General features: G+C 51.5%; 1 protein-coding gene across 6 annotated transcripts in view; it reads right to left on the bottom strand.

Annotated features, from left to right (window-relative positions):
- Nucleotides 1-17,646, bottom strand: part of SLC25A22 (solute carrier family 25 member 22) — a 52,250-nt gene that overhangs the window by 22,161 nt on the left and 12,443 nt on the right. For 4 of the 6 annotated variants that reach the window (XR_005829868.1, XM_040608104.1, XM_040608108.1 and 1 more), the window contains exons 2-3: nt 7,142-7,257; nt 2,977-3,102 (exon numbers count right to left, since the gene is read on the bottom strand). Coding sequence is in view for 5 of the 6 variants with exons in the window: in XM_040608104.1 (XP_040464038.1) it covers nt 2,977-3,102; nt 7,142-7,161 (146 nt within the window). In the remaining variant the exon portion in view is untranslated. Of the gene's footprint in view, nt 1-2,976; nt 3,103-7,141; nt 7,258-12,492; nt 13,124-13,162; nt 13,580-17,646 lie in introns of those variants that run through there. The other 2 variants (XM_040608107.1, XM_040608105.1) reach the window with 2 other exon arrangements.

Below are 17,646 nucleotides of genomic sequence, written 5' to 3'. Positions count from 1 at the left end.
ACTCACTCCGTGAAATTTAACACAAGGCACACACAGGCTAGATGACCTTAACTCTCAGTCACCTGTGACCTCCCACGCAGATTAAAGCACTTGCTTTTAACACACGGGGTCCCACGGCAGGCCTGGAACACGCAGGCTCTCGCCTGGGGAGAGCGCAGCAGGGTGCTGGGGGGGATGCCGCTCGGAGGGGAAAACTGTCAGTTTCTTTGTTTCAGCTACATTTACCGCAAATGGGAAAAATGTGCAGAGCACTGGAATGGCTCAAAGCCTTCTGAAGGCCCAGGCACACACCTAACAAATTCAGAGGTGCAGTTCAGGAAGGCAGAGCAGGTCCCCGGCAGCTTCCCGCTCCGGACCACGGCTGCCTGGAGCAGGGGCGACGGCTGAAGGTTGCTCTGGGGTCTTTGGGAAGGGACAGGTATTTGCTGTGCCATAGGGGAAGGGGCACGCCTGTGTGCACAATTAAGGAACAAAAGGCCCTTTTATGTAGCGGTAAGGGAAGTGTAGCTGATGAAAACAAGAATACATTTCCAAAGACATTTGGCAACACAAGAAGTAAACTTCATCTCCACTCTGCAGTAGTGCTGAGGTGGGAGAGATGGAAATACAGAGTTCCCTCGAGGGCTTTATTGCTTTACTTGGGTCAAGGCTGTTCCAGAGTGCCCTGCATTATTTGTGAAGAGCCCATCTTGCATTGCTGCCCGTCATGGCAATGAGTTTCCCCTCTCTGCTGGGGCTCCCCACACCCTTTGGGACCTCATCTTTCACAGTCCCCACCCCAGCTCCCACAGTTTACACACACCCACGGCATTCTTGGCAGCAGCCCCAGCAACTCATTCGCAAGCCTCAGGAATCTCAGGGTACCTTTGCCCTATCCCCCCCATCAAGACTTTCCACCCCAATACTGGGGAAAATGCCCTTCCTCTGAGCCAGCGGTGCTGCTTCGAAGGAGCCACGGCAGAGGGGAGCGGGAAGAGCTGCCCCCCCCCCCACGCTCTCACAGCCCCGCTGCCTCACTGTAAGGCTCGCACATCGGCCCCTCGAGCTGCAGCAGAGCCAGGCGGAGCTAAGGCCAAGCCCAGCTCCCTTCTCTCCCTGGAAAAGGGAAGCCAACAGCCAACTAAAATCATACACAGTACGCCCAAAAGCCCAGCTCTCTCCAGCCCTCAGGGCTGTCTTTCACCCTTTCAAGGGAAAGGCTCCCCTGATGCCAAAGATCTCTCGAGCTAAGTAGAGGCAAGGCATGATGCCTTAAAAGCAAGACAGCCAACATTTTAAGTGAACTTGCTGCCTTCCTGGGCACGCAGCAGACAGCTTCGAGATCTGGTATCAATGGGTATACAGTATTTCTCGAAAAATAAGCCCCTGTAACTGGGGAGCCCAGGCAAGCCCTCCCAAACCCCTAGCTAACGTAAGGCTGTCTCTGAAGACATGCTCCACAGTAACAGCATCCTCTTAGTGCTTTTTCCCTTGCTTGCTTAGACAGGACACAGGATAGCCTGATATTATCTACAGGAAGTGTTATTCCATTACTTCCTTGTCTCTGCTGCTTTCTTGGCCATCAACAGACCCTTTTGCTTATCCCCACCAGCCCAAGCTCACTTTTCCCACAGCTGCTGCCAATGCCAGAGGAACACCTCCAGGCATTACTCATCCACGTCCAGGCTGTGCCGCAGACTCTTAGGAGGAGCCAGCTCAAATATACAAGGTATATCCTGTGCATTCCTTAACGGCACCTCATCCCACACCAACTTCTGGCTACAGAGCCGATCTGCACTCGACTGCTGGAGGTTAAAAATCTCTCTCCTGCTAAGCTCCCCTCCAGAGAAGAGCCATCCTGGCAGGCACTCCCAAGGGGAGCCTACAAATCCTCCATCCTGCCTGAACTCCTGTTGCTGTCACATATCAGTTTGGGGGAGAAGTGATCCTTAGGGAGGAAAAGCAATCTGCAGCAGCGGCAGAAGCAGGACACAACAAAAAGGGGAGGCAAGGCAGGACTGCAGGCCGTGTCCTGCCAGCGTGCCTGGGTGCACAAACAGTGCAGGGAGCAGAGGACGATGTAACTGTCAAGGGAAGCACCAGTCTGCTGTGGCACGCCAGTGCCTACAGCCTGAGCTCAACACATAATTACACATCACAGCTAGAGCAAGGAGGCCTGGCGACTAAAACCATCAACATCCAAAGCATTTCCTTCCTGTTCCCGCTCTGCCTCAAATTCTCCTGGGCAAGAAAGAGGAAAATATTGGTGTGGAGGAGCAAGTAACACTACTACTGAACAAAGTGGCAGGACAGGACACATATCATCAGTCCTACTCCCCTCAATGTCACCACTGCTTACAGAAAACTGAGACCTGACTCTGGTTCCTAGGATAAAGCATCTTGTGCCGAGTGTGGTGCACGTTCCCATAGCAGGTACACAGCATCCCACACAAATCCCAGGTGAATTTGGTAGGCTGGATATATTCATGCCTTCTTTTCCTACAGTCTGCAGCACCTGTTTTTGGACACAGGACTGCTGGGTTAACTACAGCGTGTGTCAGCCTGTGATCCTTCAAAAGGTCTGCACGGGAACATGCGACTGCTCCCTCTTTTTAAAGCTGACCCAGCAAAGGAAGGACCTCCAATATGAGGGTGATGGAAACAGAAGAGAGGCAGAAATTCCCTCAGGCACCTGATCGTGGCCCAGCAGAGAACCAAACAGGGCACCTTGTGTTTTGGTCCTGAGCCCTGACAGCAGCAAACGTGCTGCTCCCAAGCAAGCGATGCAAACAGACGTGCCCTCTGCAGAGATGTCACCTGTGGGGCTCAGCAGCCTGAATAGCTGCTTTATTTGCTCGATCCACTCCCGCACAGCTTGGTTCAAGACTGTCCCATGGCTCTCCTGGGGACAGCCCAGCTCCTAGAAATTCGGTAACAAAGCAGAAGGACTCCCTGCCAGAAGCCCCAGGGGATGCTGCCCGTGCAGGCAGTACTCACATGCTGGTGTACATCCGCTGGCCATTCTGCTGGTTCTGCAGGCGAGTTTTTGCCAGGTCAATGGGAAATACACAGGTGACCCCGATCAGCCCAGCTATCCCTCCATTGATCAGCTTGGCAGGTAAACTGCAAGAGGACGAGATGCAGAGAAACAGACATCTTAGCACTGGGATAACGTCAGGGGAGAGAAAGAGGAAAGAACGGAGCTTTTTTACATGACCAGAGTTAACACATCGCTGTGTGACAAGGCTATCCGCCCACTGGCACGAAGGGAGCTCTGCCTCAAGGCAAAGCTTGGCCCTTGCTCTACATGCAGAGTAGGAGGGGAAAGCAGCACACAGCCTTAGCACAAACTGCTGATGAGTGGAGTGGAGCCAAACAGCTAAGCCACAACTCACTAAGAGCAAGGAAAAACCCTGTTCCCCAGGACCCAAGGGTTTCTGTTGTCCCTAGAGGAGAGAAGACGGAGTGCTGGACCATCTATCGCATGGACGGACATCAGTCAGGCCCTGATGGCGTCCAGGCCAACAGGTTTACTGGCAAATGCTTCCCAGCACCACAGTCAGGTACACATCTAAGGAGATGCTCCGAGATGTTCCGACATGTCAGCTGCTACCGTCATGTGGGAAGGAGCCCAGCAGAAGCACCCAGCTGACGGGCAAAGAGCAGATGGCTGCAGCTTCATGAAACAAACCATTTCCAGACACACCCCCCTCAGGGCGAGGGGAACACACACAAACCAACAGCCTGGTAAAACCACTAGACTGGCAGCCTGCACGGCTGCAGCTGTAAAGACGTGAGCTCACACCTCTTGGGGAAATTAAAACCTGACTGGCTGCACGTGTTTCCAAAATGCAGGGCTTTTTCAGCTCGCTTTTGTGTTCCCACAGGGAATTCTTGCAAGTGGCACCGAGTGAAAGCTAGATCAGCTAAACACGGATTCCCAGCAAACTCTATTATGAAAAGTGTCCAGCACTTACATGCTTGATAAACCACTATATACAGAGACAAAGGAAGCCTGTTTGAGTCAGCTGCCTCCAATAACGCATAGGACATGGCTCCCTGAACACAAGATGTGTCGGATATTAAACTGACTGACAGCAGTCCTAGATTGCAGCTGGGTGAGCCGGCGAGGCAGTCTTCCCGCAAGGGAATGGGCATGCTGCCTCAGGAGGTGACATGATGCTCTGGACGGGGACACAGACTGCATCACCCACTGGAAACAGCAGTGGCAAGGCTGGCCACGGCATGGTGGGGTGAAGCTCTGCAAACACTGTCCCCCCCCAGAAGCACCGCAGAGTGCTCTGCATCAAGGGGCAACTGCAGAGAGGATCAATAAGTGGCCATGCAAAGAGCTGCCTCTCAGCTTCGTGCAGGATACGGAGGCTCAGGGTTTCAATTTCAGGTTTCCCTGGGGGAAGCAGACAAAAGAGGCTTGAGGAAAAAAAATAAAAGCCTTTGCCCACAAATGCTAAGCATAACCTTCACACTCCAGGAAAGTCCTTTCAGCCTCCACTCTCCTGCAGCCACAGCTCTTTCCTCCACAGTACCCACACCAATACGACACACACATGCAGCCCCAGGGGTGGCACAGCTGGAAGAAGAGGTGCCAAGGATAGGCAGGCAGACCTGAGCTCAGCCCACAGCCCCAAACCAGACGGTGCTGATGAGATTAAATCAAGTACAGTACATTAGGAAGGCAGGCTCAAATCAGCGTGTGAGCTCAGCACATGGCCAGACTGCAAGATCTCACCAACTCAAGACTCTGTTGCCTCGGGGATCTTTGCACCAGCCTAAGAAGTGAATAGATTTGCCTGCAAACTCCTACACTCAACTTGTTCTCAGGAAATGGGAAAATTTCAAACAGTAAACCTCATAGCATGGCTCTCTCCTTATTTAACCCATAGTCACATGGAACGAGGAGGTTAGAGACCAGATAAAAGTATGCCAAGACGGAGGCCCCACCAGGAAGGAGAGTGTTTCAAGTCAGGATCACATCAGCCTCCCCAGATTCAGCTCTGAAGTCACTGCTGGCCTGGCACAGACTGCGAGGCACAGCCAGTGCCCCTTTCCAGCCTCAGCACTGTCATTGCTTCTCTAAGTGTCCCTGAAACACCCAGGGCAGCCAGACACTTGCTTCTCTCAACCTGTTCCAACAGTGAAATCACCACAGGGTTTCTATCAGGTGGGAGTGAGACACAGACACAGGGCAAACATCTTGCCTGACAGCACAGTCAGTGCAAAAGATCCCCCAACTTCAGCACAGATCCCAGCCATGAAGGAGAACAGTCTGATGTGCCTGGGCAAACCAAAATCTGGGTAACGTGGGGTGCAGAGAGCCTCTCACTCTGTTTGCCGGTGAGAAACCCTTGCTCAACACCCCCACGGCACCTGAACCAACAATCCAGGTCCCCCCATGTGCACTGCAGAGGGAGACTAGTACAGACTGTGTGGCAGTATCTGGCAAGACACTGAGATCAAGTTCCACGTGCACTATAGAAATATAGAAATGCAATACCCTTGATCTCACCTTGCAGCAAACCATGGCTGGGGATTTTAGTCCTTTGGTATCAATCTCATTTTGCTAAGGGATGACAGATGCACACTGCAGGGGAAAAGGGGTTTGGTAGATCCTCCAAGCTCAGACAGATCTCCTTGGCTTGGCTGCCTGTGACCACTGCAGACTTGTGGTTGCACAGAAGGGAGAGATGACCTAAGTGGGAGAGGTGAGGGACCTGGGGCACAAAGAAGAACCCGAGACAGAGGGCACTGCACCTGAATCAAAAGCTCTTTCCCTTGTGACTAAGTCATCCAACTTTTCACTTCAAGTGCTCTCTGCTCTCTCATGGGATGAGAATCCACTGTGCCTGGTCTCTCTGTCCTATTTAGCTTCTGCACAGCTACCACCTCTCGCTACCTAGTTGCACAGGGCTTAGTGAAACAGGGACAACACAGGCTAGCGTACAAATAAAGCCATTTGCTCAGTTTAACGTGAGAGGGGATAGAAAGGCATCCCAGTTCTTCTAGTGCTCCTCCTCAGCCCTTTTAACTAGTCCCCGTAGCCGCCAAGCTCCTGTTCACGCTGCCAAGAGTGCATTAGAGGGGGTGGGGGAGATCTTCAAAATACCAAGCTTCAAATGGCCACTGATATCTGCGCCGTTTGCTCTGCTGAGGCTATCAGGGACATAGGCTTGTCAGGCTCCATGGAGGTGAATCTCAGCGTGTCCTTCAGGGGTATAAGAGAAGAACGCCAAATGTTCTCCAAATTGGGTAACTGATGACGGGCAAATCTAGGCACATAAACACTCCACAACGCTGTCTTGTTATCAGCGCAGCTCAGGATTGTTTTCATTTGCAGAAGGCGAGCACACAAGAAGATACCCTAATCACGGCAAACACCAAGAAGGGACAGCCCTCTTGCCTGTAGCATTCAGGCATTGCCAAGTTCTGGAATCCCACAGCATGTAGGAGTCATTTATCTGGGGCAACTTCACAAGCAGCAGAAAGTTAAACCCACGTGCAGGACCACCTGACACAGCTCTTAAGAAGCTACTGGTAGAACTCGGAATACACATCCCAGTTAATTTCCAGTGAGGACTCATATCCAGCCTTTGCATAGGCCAGGACCAATGTTATTAAGTTCCAGCCGTGCACTTAAGTGTCACTAATTATTGTTGGTATTTCAAGTTCTTGGAGTCACTCAAGCACTGACTGACTTTAGAAGAAGGGTACAAGGTTGCAACTCTGTGGACTTTGTAATTACAAGCATTGCATCCTGGGCTGGCCAAGGAGATGGCTTTGCTCCCTTGATGTCAGCAAGCTGAAGTCAGCAGGTCAAGCTGACCTTTGAAAGAAAAAGCAAAAAGGAACAGACGCATGCAGGGTAAAAAGCAGAGGGTGGACAGAAAAAGGCAGTGAGAAAAAAAGAACTGAAGAAGGCTGAGATGTGACAACATGGTAAAGACAGAAAATAAGAGAAGGTTGAAAAAATGCAGGTAAGAAAGGAGCAGAGAAGGAATCGGAACTGTTTAAGGCCAGAAGATATGTCCAGGTAATTTCCTCCAACCTCCTGTATCGCCAAAAGGGATTATGTTCAAAAGACTTTAAAAGAAAAATCCAAAGCACAACCAACATCTCAAAGATTTTTGAAAAAAAAAAAAGTTACCTGATCTGTTTATCAGCCATTTAATTCAAACTTGATCTTGTTAAGAAATGGATCTGTTCCTTCAAATCGTTCCTTAATTTCTTTTTCAGTCACTTCTTTTTCACTTTAGTTTCTTCCTGGGAAAGGAGAGAAAGACACCAAAGAGACAAAGCTGAGACACTTACGCTGTTCCTGAAGCTCAGGTCCTACTGGGCAGGCTGCAGGGGGAGGCTAGCTGAGCAACAAGTGACTTAAGGGAGCACCTGGTCTCCCCAGAGGAGACTGAGCTCCAGAGGGAGCCTTATAAATGTGAGTGTGTATATAAATACACACGCACACAAGGAGGGAAGAGCTGCTAGTCTTCGGGCTCCAGCAGCACGTAGGAAGGGCAACAGCCAGACAGCACAGGAGCTCTGCGCAGCATCCAGGACAGCAGCATCCAGGACAGCAGCATCCATCACAGCGCTCCCAGACTCCGGGGAACATTTCACACCGCACCATGTGAAGCTCCAACCCTCTGCAGGTCCACCCAGCCACCCCAAGAAAATCACGTGCCATCACAGGACCTGTTCAGCCCTTCCCTCCAACACATACCTGCTGTTTCTAAAGGACAGTCTTAAAAAAAAGTTCTCCCAGTGGTTACAATCCTTCCTCTATTTCCCAGCCCAAACAGACAGGCCACGGTCAGCCTTGTGCCAACGTTGACTTTCAAGTAGTGCTTCTCCCTCCCCAAGCTATTGGTGTGACTTTACCTTTTGGACCACTCATTTCAGCTCAGCACCTACTGGCACAGCGCTGAAGCTCCGATTCTGCAGGAATGTTTCCCTCCAAGACCCTTAACTGCTACCATTTGACAAGAGCTGGTAGAACTTACCACACAAAGAAATCTGGATGCCAGAGAAAATTTCAGAAGCCAACCTTCAGCTTTCTGGAGGTGTCCTTGTCTCCTCCTCACCTCCAACCTGGGGACCAGGTTCCCCATACTTTCATCAGTCTCATACTGACCATCTCAGGACATCTCAGCAGCACTCAGCCACTCTCCTCCATCTCCCCCTTCTAGTCACCACCCGGGCAGTGAGCCAGAAGCAGAGGAAATATCTTTGCCCTTTGCCTCTGGAATGAAATTTGCCCCTAAATTACAGATTTCCTAAGCCACACCATCTCCCATCCAACAAAGTGGCTTTCAGACTGACACTTCTGCTCTGGAGATACAACCTGAGGGCCAGAGGCATTCCTGAGAGTAAAATGCCCCTGAAAGAGCTGGCGATGGTACAAGCAGGTACGGGAAGAGGTTACACACAGTTCAGCACTGACCTGCTCCCCTCCCTGTTACATCAAGGGCCAAGCACAGGGCAGTATGAAAGCATTTGCAGTCCCACGCTTGGATGACAAGAGACTAAAAACTGCCTTTTCTGGAGTCCCCCATTCAGCCAAAGCCATGAGAGACCAGCACCCGCAGCTCGCCAGGGAAAGGGGCTCCTCTCCAAACCACTGCACGCAAACTTCACCCACCACGCCACGCTACTACACACTTCTGTAACCCTTTTGCTTTCATATGCATGTCCACAAGAACAGTTTGTTTCAGGTTAATCTAATTCTCTATCAATTTAACCAGGATAAGACCAAATCTAAAAATACAGGGAGACCGGTTGCTGAAAGCCTGTAACCCTGGCATAATATCTATACCCTCAATAGAACATTTGTATTTATTGAGGCAGCAGCTCTGACCAAGTATATGTGCCAAGCGGTTCCAACATCCCACTCCAAGCTCTGGCAAACTCCCCCCCCCTTGTTGTCCCTGCTGCACACTTCCCTGCAGAAGGACATCCAAGAGGCCAGGCAGCCACCGCAAAGAGCCACGCCAAGAGAAGACAGCAAGGCTGCTAGCATCCACCACCACCACCCAGCTGGAAAGTGAGACGCTGAAACGGACACACAAAGGTATCAGAGGGCTGCTTCTTACCTGCTGGCACAAGTCGGGTGATGCGGGTGGGAGAAGATGCTACCACACCAAGAGGGACTCAGGACAGCTGGGTTTAGCTCTCTCCTCCCTCTTTTTTTTTTTTTTTTCCCTTGACTTTTGGGTTCAGCTCTCCACCTGCCCAGTAACTACGGAGCCCAGCTGTCTGACCCAGCTGGAAAACTGCTGCTTCTCACCAGGGAACCGATGCTCCTACTGCAGCTACACAGCAAGAAGGGGTCAAAATCTTCCTGGGTTTAAAATTGGGCAAAGTTACAGGTTTCCTTGGTGCTGGCTGTATGGCCAGCAAATGCCAGGACTAGTATCATCTCCCCTAACAAAAGCTACTCAACTCGCGGACGAGCGAGGGGAAGCAAATGATGTGATCATTTTACAGCAGACACCAGCACTTGATAACTGTTTATACAGCACCTGGCACAGCAGAGCCTGAATGTCCACGGCCAGGGGATTTTAATGCATTAAGGGATTTTAATGCACTGAAGTGGAAAGCTTATTTGAGCTCTGTTTGTTCAAACAGAGCTCCAGCGAATGACTATTTGCAAAACAAACCCAAAGTCACTGCAAACTCTCAGCATTTTGCTGTAATCTACAGAACTCCCCAAGTCCCATAAAAGATGATGGATGGATGATGAAGCCTCCAGCACCCTGGCCAGGGAGTTCCTGGGGAGAGCTGGTCTCCCATCCCTCCCAGGGCAGGAGAACTGCTGCAGTCCTGCAGCCTGAGAGGAGGAAAAACAGAGGCTGGGAAGAGGATGCCGGTAATTTCATAGAGTATTTAAAAAACAAGTCCAGACCATTACACACTTAACCTAGAAAGGAAAGAGATTTAAGTGAAAACCTGAGTGTATCTCCCCAGGAACGCAGTGCTTTCAGGAGCGAAAAAATGCAAACAAAAGCAGGCAAGCAAAGCTTCTGCAGCCAAGCAGGGGTGTAGCTGGAGGGCTTCCCATGGCAGCAGGGCTTGCATCTTCCTAGGAAACCTTCCATCAGCATCTGCATTGGGGCAGCAGACAAGCCAGCAGCATCAAAAAGGTGCTGATGCCTCAGAAGGTCTTGGTATGGTTAAATTCCATGGCCCAGTGGACAACTGCGCCACTGGAACTGGGAACCTGCATGGCACAAGGAACAGAGGAGCAGGGAGGAAACCGGTAGTGAACAGACAAGGGAAGTAAGAACTGCCAGAGACCCAACTCAAAGCCAAAGAGGCTGAGTAGCCCTCACGGAATGGGCTCCCTAAATTGAACATCCCATAATTAAGAGAGCGAGAGCTGCATGGGCAATGAATTATGTGGCATTAATTCCTTCCTAGAGTGCTGTTAACACAGCTAGCATGGATTAGTGCCCCATTACTCGCACACTGGGATGTCCCTTCTACATTTATTAAAATGATCAAGTAAATTAGTTTCAGTGACGCGCACGCTGCAGCACAGGGCATCGCCTCTGTGCTAGGCAGAGAGGTGGTGCAAAGGGCCTGAAGCTCACATTGCCACACACAGACAGCCCAGGAGCCTCCTCAGCCCAGCCTCTCCCGTTTCCCAGCTCCCACAATACAGCTCCAGAAAGCGACGGCAGCCAGACTGTGGGAAGCACAATGCCAGCCTAGCCAGCTTTAGATGTAGCTGGTCCTCACAGCCTCAGCCATGGGCAAAATGGTGCTATTTTGCTCCCCTGCCTTGCCACGTACCACACAGGCTCATCCACCCACACTACCCAAACATAAGCTTTTCTCCAGGATGGCCAACCTTTGCCTGCTGCAGACCTGCTGCACTCCTGATCAGCCTGGGGCACAGGGCTGGACTCTTAACCTTCGACTCTTGCCTTATCACCAGAAGGAAAAGTGCTTACCAGAGAATCACAGCCCAGCGTGGGGCATGGAGGGGAGCACACAGTCTCACCACATGCCGTGTGTGCTGCTGGCAAGCTGGGATGGAGACAGAGGCACTCAACATCTCCACAAGCCGAGACACCATGGGAAAAGAACAGGTTAAGTTTACCCACACCTCTTTGACCACACTCATCACACTTATTGCCACCACACTGCCTTGTGGCAGTGGGTTGCCACCTCTACCTGCAGATGCCACTGCTCTGCCCGCAGTCTGACCCTGGGGGTCCCCACAGCTCAGCATCCTCCCTCTTGTCCTGCTCTCCCTCTGCTAGGCTGCCAGAGCCACCATGCAGCACCCTCCAAGCCAGCTGCAGGCTCCCAGTCCACCAGCTTCCCCAGTCCCGCCAGCAGCTCCCTCCCAGAGGCTGGCTCTTCACTTCTGCCCTCCGCCAGCCCTCCCACTCCCCGGCTCCCCCCTCCCCAGCAGCCCCACACCGCAGCTGAGCGCTGAGCACAGCCTTTTGGGCGCAGACCGTTGGACATGCTGATTTACCTGAGTGCATGCAGGCTGCAATTTTGACAGAAGACCTTTAGCCAACGTCAGCGGGTGCTGCGGCTGAAGGAAGCAATCCCATCCTCTCCCTACACCCAAACACATGTTCCCATCCCTGCTTCTGTGCCAGCGCTAACATCTGTGCAGAGTGGTCAGGCAAGGATGAGAGAGAACTGAAGGCCAGCACGTGCTGGAGCTGTCACTGAAAGCAAATATTCAAACTACAACCTTGACTTGAAAATAAAGAGCCGAAGGGGAAGACAGGACTCCCTTCCACATATTCCCATTTGCCTCGAGAGCAGACAAACTCAGTGCCCCAGCCAGACAAGCTGACATCAAGATGCAGGGCTCAGAGGGTAAGAGGACAGAGCAAAACTGTGCCAGCATCCACCGTGTCAAGAGGACACGGCCATGCAACCGCTCACAGCCACAGAAGTCCGGGGGAAGCAATCAGCAACTAGTACCTGCTGGGAGAGGAGAAACCCTCTGGGATCAGCAGACCCCTTTCCCTTCACGGTGCAAACACATTTGAAGGTGCAGACACCCTGCCAAGTTTTGCTAATGACTGCAGCCAAGCTGCAATCGCAACGTTAAGGTTTAAGGAGTGCAAACTGAACCGCAAATATTTCCTGAGAGAAGCTCTTTCCAGATGCATGCTGGCACAAAGCACACATGGGAGGTGGTATCAGAAAATCTCACCTGGGGAGAGGCTGCCAACTTGGCTTTTGCCTGCTTAAGACATTTCGGGATAGAGGGGATGAAGGGAATTGGTGGCAGCTTCACCCCTGCTGCTCACTTGCCCTTAGGCTTTCAAAAGCAGGGACTGCCATGAATTTCCTTGCAGCATCAGGCAGGGCATTAGTCCTCAATAAAACAAAGCTCAAACACACTGGCAGACGCTCCCCCACTGTCACAGACTGTCACCTCTCCATCTGCGTAGTGGGACAGCGCAGTCCCTTCATCCCATTCTGCCACCAGCCCCAGAAGCCCCAGGGCTGCAGATGCAAACTCACCTGCCACGCAGTCAGCGGCTGACTGTCCCCGTACCGCGCTGGGCTTTGAAAGCACTGAGCCCAGGGCAGGTCACCTCCTCACCTCAGGTGAAAAAAGGCCAAAGTCCCAGCGGGGAGGTGGCACACCACCTGCCTGCACCATTGGTTGCTCGCACCCCCACGGGGACAGGCTCAGTGGCACAGTGCCCACTCAGCTTGCAAGGCGGTGGGTATGCTGAGCCCCAGCACGCAGGGCGCTCGCTCCTCCTTCTCAACAGTCTCCAGCGAGAGCCCTCAGCTCCTGCGGTCCCTTCTGTCCTCCACGACTTACCTCTGCCCTGTGCGGCTTCCCTCCTGCTGGCTGCTCAAGATAGGAGTCCCCTGACACCCTCCTATCTACAGCCAAAAATGCCAGAGCACGTTCACAGTGAAAGCAGTCAGGTTGGCACCCTTGCAAAACAGCGGGCAAACTTTGCCCCTGCAACTGGCGTCTGCCCTCTGTGCAAACTGGGCTCAGACCGGGGAGTCTCCATGCTGCCAGACCTCAACGATGATAAACCACCTCAAAACATCTCCCTCATGCCACAAAGAAACAGGCAAGTTCTCTGGCAGTGCAGACAGCCCCTGGACTGAGGGCATGTTCCAGAGGTGTTTGGCTTTGCGAACAGAGGCGGCGGCGGTACAGATTTACCTGGATGCACCTGGAGGTTCAAGAGAGGACCAAACCTCCTGATTAGCAGCAAAGGCTCCAGTGCTCTCGTCACGGCTCTGCTGCTGACTTGCCCTTCAGACAGGACTTCCAACCACAACTGGCAGCCTGAGGAGCACCCTGCTCCCATGACAACGTTCCAGCTTAGGAAGAAACAAGGCATGAACAAAAAGAGTCCAACACCTTAGCAGAGGCATTTGCCCGCAACATCCTTCACCCATCTGGACCTGTGCAGTTACCCGTAACGTTGCAATGGGAAAAGAGCCACAAAAGGGCCATGCTGGAAGTGTCACAGGGGACAACGCTGCAAGCTCCCAGGACTGCAGCAACGTCCTATATTCTGACACTGCACGCACAGTGCTGTGACTATCCTCTCCCTCAGGCCTTATTTGAGATTACAGGAAATTCAGAGACTTCATTTACCTTCACACAGTGGCAGCCAAGATGACAAAACTGGCCTCAGAAACACAGCCATTTCCACCACTCCCCAAGGAAGGAGAGGGCTCAGCACTCAAGAGCTTCTTTTGAGTTGGTCCAACCAACCTCCCTTTCTCAGGGACAAAAGTCCCACCACATGCTAGAGGCAGCTTGTGATCTCTCTCCATTTGCCTGCTGGCCTCAGTCACTGGCATCACCTCTATGCAAAGCTAAAGGTGACTTTTTTTTTTCAAAATAATAAAAAAAAAAAATCAATTTTTTTTTCAAATTTCAAATTTAAAAATTTCAAAAAAAATTTTGATTTTTCAAATAATAAAAGACATCGGACAGACACTTTACTGCGCGTAGCAACAGCCCCTCCGTCTGCTTGGCCTCTGATGCACAGAAAAGCCAACCCAGCTGCTGATTCCAAAGCAAGGATCACAGTGAGTGGAACAGCATGCACTGGAAAGGAAAGGGACGAAAGAGCAGGGAAGGACATGGTGATCCTCCTCCCTTCAGGCAGTAGGAGCAGGAGGAACACACCCAGTTTTCCCACGTGCTCCCCTCCGGGCTCTCCATCCTGTTGGAAGCAACAGGCTGGCCCCCCATTCCCTGTACAGCATCATGCAACTCTGCCTGTTTTACTGAGAAGCCTTAAGCAGTAACTCAAGTCAACAGGCATCTTCCACCACCTCTGTGAGAGCTAAGGCTTGCAGAAAGGCCTCCAAAAGGCACTGTGAGCAGCCAGAGAAGCACCTTCCCAGCCTGGAGACCTTCTCCAGGCCAACCACCCAGCAGCTTGCTCAGATCGGTGTAGCAGCTGTTTGCCCTATTGCTCAACAGAAGGAATCCCACGGAGGCCTCTCCTTGCATCACTGTGGTCTCTCTCCCAGACAAGTCTCCTAGCCCTCAGCTCTACTCCAGGCCAGCTCAAGAAAACAGAGTCCAGTTGACAGGTCCTAACACTGGATCACACCCCAGTTCCTAGAGCACATCCCACTCCAGCCAGGCAGAAAGGTTTGCAAAGGGCAACTGCTCAGGGCCAAGCCATCTGCATTCAAGTCAGACAGAAAGACTTGAGGAGCAGGCCTGTGCAGATCTGGAGCAGACGTCAGATACGCCCTTCAACTTTGCATGTCTTGGGAAACTGCCCCAGATCGAGAGCCAGAAAGTCAACGTTCATCTTGAGGCCAGGCTTGGGTATCGGCACTGCAGCACGCCAAGAGGCCCCAGCGCAGACCCGGGACCAGTTATTTTAGGGGTTGCACAGACCTTCAGTCAAGGACAGCCCTTGTCCTGGAGGTTTTGCAGCTGCACTGCAAGATGGGATGAGTGAGGACAGCCGAAGGAGAAGTGACTCATCCAGGGCTCACACGGTCTTGCTGTCCAAGTCATCGGCGCTGCCAAGCTGAAGGAACCAGAGGGAAGGTTTCAAGAGGACAAACGAGCTTGCAGCCATCTCACTGAGAACACATAGCAGAGTCCCGCTCCATAAGACAGCGACACATTAAAACATTCTCGTAAGGCAGTAACTGCAGTGCCTTCTCTCAGAGAGAGAGACAACAGGCCTAAAAGTGCTCACAGCACCGCAGGCAAGACTAAGGGGAGCAAAGGAAGCTCACGGGAGATGTTAGTGCCCTTCCCATCTCAAGCTGACTCCTCTCCGAGTTCTCAAAAAGGCAAGTGGGTCTAGTGGATGAGTCTCCAGAGACCTGGCTCCTCTGCTCTGCACAAATGCCACATCAAGCTCTGCACCCCTCTCATTCCTCTCAACACTTAAAACACAATTAACAAGTCTCCAAATTATGGCCAACTACATGTGCCCAAAGGCAAATGCAGTCTTGGCTCTCCATGGCTTCTACAGAAACACAGTCCAATAGGTGGAGGAGCCAGAGGGCCAAAAAACCTTTCCATGCATCTCATAAAATATTCAGTGATGCGGTGATATGAGGTCAGAGCACAGCCACAGCAGAAAATCGGGCCCAGCATTTTATTTGAAAATTGTGGCGAGCTCCAGCCTTTGGTCCGTAGAGACCTGCACCAATTCAAAGGGATCTCTAAAAAGTAGCTACAGAACAACTAAACCATATGCAAACACAATGAACTATATACAATGTGGCAACCTCTAGGGATAAAGATGATTTACATTAAGTTTATAATGGCCTACATTATTTTGCAACTGAAAAGCCAACAATGGAAGCACAAGCTAACTGACAGACAGTAAAACTGCCCACACGTGATCATGCTGGTGTACAACTGAGTCTGCAGCATGGACATCTTTGGATGACATAAGTGGGTGCTTATTACCAGTGATGCCCCTTTCCAAGTGCCACTTGAGAAATCATGTAGTCACACGTTGAACTGGTGCGACTGACTATTTTTAAACCCATCTTCCCCTGGAGCAGTTCCCCATACCAGTTTTTAAGAAATTACGGTTTCAGAGACATGCAGCATTAGCTGGAGAAAGAGGACAGCTTTGCTGAGAAGCTGGAGTCTGGCAGATGGGAGACAGAGCTGGCAGAACAAACAATAACTTGTATACAGCGTTTCCTCCTCAATAATTTGTGGTGGTCGAGAAAAGGCAGAGCAACAGACAGACCAACACTTTGATCTGGAAGGATGTACCACCGAGAAACTAAATGATGCAAATTCCTCACTCAGGTGCTCTGCCAAGAGACTGGCAGAGTAGGATAAAGGTTTCCCCCTCCCAATTTAAAATAATCACCATGTACAAAGCAGTAATTAAAAACAATCAACCGAGAAGCCCAAGGGAAAGTGAGGGTTGGAATCTAGCCCATTCAGCAGGAACTAGGCAGAGCACAGAGCTGAGGTCCTGGGCCATGAAAGGGACCATTCATTCCCCTCCAGCAACAAAACCAGGGCTCCCAGCTCTCAGCAGACCGGTCTCTGATAGAAAGGGGTGCCAGTGGCCCGGCTGGGAGAAGTAAGCATCTTTCCAGGCCAAGCTGCAGCAGTACCCCATCAGAGCAACACCAAACACCCACAGAGCTGTTCCTGTTAGATGCCTTGAAGCGTGTCCTCCTGGGATGGTGCCGGCTCACCGTTGCCGGATCCCAGACCGCAGAGGGGAAGGACTGACAGCACTGGTCAGCCTTGTGTCTGCTGCGAGCCCCCCTTCTGAGAGCTGGTGGTCCTGCCTCGGGGCTAGCATGGGGCACGCAGGATGGACGTGATGCAATACAAGCCCTCCAGGACTCTGGTGATGGCCCACAAGTTGGAGAGCTTGGTGGCAGCTGTCTCAAGGATGGACTGTTATGATGACCACCACCTTCATGTCACAAGATGAGTACAGTTTTTCTCAGAATGCTGTATGCAGCCCTAGAAAAGGGGGGAAAAAAACCTCTTCTTTTGAGAAGAAAGAAGAACAAACCACTAATCCAAGTTGTTTCCCCTACACTGTGTTCCTTCAGGCAGACGTTGAACAAGATACGTGCCAGAAATAGCCCCAACTTCAGCTACTCCAGAGCTACAAGTTAGGGTCCATCCCTTCCAGCCCAGCAGCCAGCAAGGGGGCTGCTGAGCTGGCTCTGACACACGGCTGCTCCCACACAGCAACGCAAGGGAAGACCAAAAACCTGTTGGGTTAAACTCCACCACATCAAGGCTACTCCTTCCTTCTCCAAACCACTGAGCACAGAGAGAAGGGAACAGAAGTCCTCACTGGCTGAAAATGGTGGCCTGGAAAACACCCTCTGTTTCAGTGTGCACAAAGCTGCCCACAGCTCCGAGCCAGTGGGCTGCTCTGACCCTGTACAGAAAGACCCATCAAGCCAAGCAGTGCCCGTGAAACACAGAAAAGAAAAATAAAATCTACTTTTTAAAAAAATCACCACCTCCAGCCAGCATCTGAAGTACCTCAACAACCATTTCTCTTCCCACACGCTTTTTAATTTTCTTTTTTTTTTTTCCTTTTTCCCCTGCAATGCACCTGTTAGAAGCTGCAAATGGGTACCTCCGTATCACCAGTACGTATACCATCGCAGCTCCTCACCCCACTAACCACTCACAGGGTCTTCATCCAAGCA

Source organism: Falco naumanni, chromosome 10 (genome assembly GCF_017639655.2).
Source record: "Falco naumanni isolate bFalNau1 chromosome 10, bFalNau1.pat, whole genome shotgun sequence".
NCBI lineage: Eukaryota > Metazoa > Chordata > Aves > Falconiformes > Falconidae > Falco > Falco naumanni.
The sequence above is the reverse complement of the archived record's forward strand: the minus strand, read 5'-3'. Positions and strand labels throughout refer to the sequence as shown.